The 3,567-nt window shown below is 40.4% G+C and overlaps 1 protein-coding gene across 1 annotated transcript; it reads left to right on the top strand.

The window, feature by feature from the left end:
- The first annotated feature begins 2,274 nt into the window (after window positions 1–2,274).
- Window positions 2,275–3,021, top strand: LOC129116602 (olfactory receptor 13C8-like). The gene has a single exon (XM_054627430.1). It carries the CDS (start codon window positions 2,275–2,277, stop codon window positions 3,019–3,021), a length of 747 nt encoding a protein of 248 aa, XP_054483405.1.
- The last annotated feature ends 546 nt before the right edge of the window (window positions 3,022–3,567 follow it).

Here is a 3,567-nt window from a genome sequence, read left to right as displayed (position 1 = left end):
TGTGGTCACAGCAGTTTGCTGTGTTTTTCCACCTCCTGGGTCTGCCACTCCTCCTGTCTGTCTCACTTCACACCTGGACCTGTTCTGCAATCATGCTCACCTGGTCTTCATCTCCAATCAACTCCCCTTCATAAACCCTTGGATTCCCTGCTGTCGGTGCCAGATCGTACTACGCACTACTGTGGTAATGATACACGCCTGGCTCTAGTATTCGTGTTACCTCGCTCTCGCTCTCTCGTCTCTTGATGTTTTTGACCACAACTCAACTCTGTTTTCCTCTGCCTGCAGTTATCCGGATCCTTCGCTCCTGTTCGCCTGCCTCGCTCCTTCCCCGGCTACCTCATCCAATACCTGCCTCCCCGCCTCGTTCAATAAACCCTTTTTTCTTCAATTCTACTCCGTATCCGTCTGCTCTTGGGTTCAGCATCGTTTAACCATAACAAAAGTAGTCATACCACGGTGTAATAGTGTTATACTCTGTAACAAGTAAAAATCCTGCATTAAAAATGTAACTGGAGTAATACAAAAGTATAGATATCAAAATATCCTTTAAGTACAAGTAAAACTCCATTATGCAGGATAATTGTAAGGTGGTAATATGAAATTCTTAATATGCTAGAATAACACAGCAAAATCAGTTTTTTGATTTTATTTTGTATTAATGATGTAAAATATAACTTGTTAATAATCTTGACTAAATGCAGTGGTATATAAAGTACAATATTTGCGACTCAAAAGTAGTGGATTCAAAATATATAGTATCATAAAATAGAAATACTCAAGTAAAGCAGAAGTACCTCAAAATTGTACTTACTACTTGTAAGAGAAGTAGTAAGTAGATGTCCTTAGTTACTTTCCACAGCTGGAAACTGTTTACTGTTTGACCTGCATTAGAACAAGGACTTTCCCTACAAACCAGTGTCAAATATCTTTGTAGTGTTTTCTCAGAGTCAACAATGAACTTTAAGTAAAGCACCCATTACTAATATAAACTGGGCATCTCTACACCACTAAAGTTCTTAATTCAGGCCCATGAATGTCTTTTGGATGTCCTGCAGGGATTGACTTCCCTTTACTGACAGATATGTCTACAGCTCATAAACACAGTCACACAGTCCACCGTCACACTAATCTAAAGTAAAAAAATATATATTTTGCAAATACCAGTTCCGTTTTCCAGTCTGTCCAGAAGTTAAATGTAGTTCCCATAAATACTATAACCACTTGAGTGCCACTCAGTTTCACACAAGCTCACCAGCTCAGAGTCTTTTGCACAGCCTGCACACATTTAAGCGGGATGGGTCGCAACTGCTACCACAACCAAAGTGACATCACATTGTCAGACAAGGCTTATTTTGAAAGTAACGTAAAAGCAAACCCGTATATGATAAAATAAACAATGGCTGAATTCTAGTTACTGTCTTTGATTTCAGGATACAGGTATTGTGCATGCTGATTTACTGTCACTCTCATTGGGGCACTTGAATACATTACAGATTTTTACAAGAGTACGCATTGGATTATTTGATGTCAGCTGAAAAATAAGAATTTAAAAAGGGCTTCGCTTTTGCAGTGGCCACTTTGATCAAAACAGATTATTTTTATGTCATACGTTGTGAACTTGTCTGCTGAACTGCTTCAGTACGCCAACACTGAAATATTAATTAATGAGAGACGTCATGCTGTATGACAATAGCATGTAAATGATGTCTCTCTGGAGGAATTGGGCTGGACTCAATCAGATATGAATTGGGCCAAACACTTGAGATAAGGGGCAGAACATCCAGAAGATGTTGTACATTGAAGCTGTATTATAAGAAGAACAGCAATCTAAAGCTTCTCCTCTGACTGATGAAGGCATTCTTAGGTGAGTGTAAGGCTCTTTTATTCTGAAGGTTGAATGTGTACTAAGTTGAAGTGCAAATAGTAGAATAAAACTAAATAGTATGTTTTGTTCTTACAAAACAGAGGTTATTCACTAAATTATCAAGTATTTGTGTTATGCCGTTCTTATATTTTAACAGCTCAATTCTATTCTTATTCTAAACCTAATTAAATTGAAAAAATATCTTATTTTTTTTAGGATGTATGTTAGTGTGTGTCTTGACGTTAAACGTAATTTCTCTTCAACAGGTTTGCTCTAGTGCCCAGTTGAAAAATGCGTGATCTGATGGAATTTCCAGGCAATGCAACTACCAACAAAAGCCTGTCTGTGATCATCAAGGTGTGTGTGGTTATCCCCTCTTCTGCGTCTTCCTCTACTGCATTGCTGTCATGCTGCACATCTTTGCGTCTCACAGGCAGTACCTGGACTCCACACGTTACATCCTGTTTGCCTACATGCTGATCAACGACACTCTCCAGCTCTTGTCTTCTGTGCTGCTCTTCCTCTTTGTCATGGGCCAGGTGAAATTTTATTTTGTCTTCTGTGTTCCTGTGCTGTTCTTTTCCACTGCCACCTTCCAGAACACGCCTTTAATCCTGGCCACCATGTCTCTGGAGCGCTATGTTGCTATCTTCTATCCGCTGCAGCGCCCGGCCGCCTGGCGCTCACACCGTATCTGGGTAATTATTCTGTCCCTGTGGCTCATCAGCTGTATCTTGCCTATAGTTGAATACTCCATCGGTGTGAGTGATCCTGCTGCAGTTGAAATCCTCTCTAGACCTGTGCTTTGCAAAGCTGCCATTATCAAAACATCTCGAATCCAGGCTTTGTTCAAAGTTGGTATCTATATTCTCTTTTTTGCAGTCGTGGCTGTTGTCATTCTCTTTACCTATGTGAGAATCCTGTTGGAAACAAGGAAGCTGAGACAGGACAAAGCGTCTGTGAGCAAAGCCATGCACACTGTGCTGCTACACGGCTTTCAGCTGCTGCTGTGCGTTTTGGCTTTCACGAGCCCCATCACTGAAAGTCTCATAGTGCTGCATGCCAACTGGCTACCAGAAGACATTGCCTTTTTTAATTATTTCTGCTTCATCCTTACTCCACGCTTTCCTCAGCCCGCTCATATACGGCTTTAGAGATCAGAATCTCAGGGGCAGCATCCTGAAGACAATCTTCTGCTACTCAGACAAAGTTAAACCCGGCAAGAGAGGCAAGATTCAGGACAACCTGTCTGCTTCTTGAACTGGCTGATGTAGTTTTGACAGAGCTCTCAAACTTAATGCACAAATGTCCAAAGATGTATTTGTGATGTTTAAAAAAATTTCTGCATGTCTTGTACATTTTTGAAAAGCACTGAGTACAGCTCCTCAAAAAGGCCTTAGAGGGTATTGAAAAGTCTAGAATTTATCAACAAAAGTATAAATTAACTATGTTTTTTACTGCCTGCTGCAGTCAGCAATATTAGTTATGTATTGCTGTTGAATGAAGAAGGAAAAGTGGGATTATTTTACAGTTTTGATTTAGCATGCAGGAAGCCGTTCAATCCATTCATGTGGAGGTTCAGTCAGCACCATCAGACCTGCAGCAAATGTTGTCACTATTGCTGTTAGACATAAACCAGGCAGTGATCGTATTTCTGTGCCAGCAGCATCAATAAAGATAACTCAATTCAGTGAGTGAAT

The sequence above is a fragment of the Anoplopoma fimbria genome, unplaced genomic scaffold (genome assembly GCF_027596085.1).
Source record: "Anoplopoma fimbria isolate UVic2021 breed Golden Eagle Sablefish unplaced genomic scaffold, Afim_UVic_2022 Un_contig_13132_pilon_pilon, whole genome shotgun sequence".
NCBI lineage: Eukaryota > Metazoa > Chordata > Actinopteri > Perciformes > Anoplopomatidae > Anoplopoma > Anoplopoma fimbria.
This window is presented reverse-complemented; position numbering and strand designations above follow the sequence as displayed.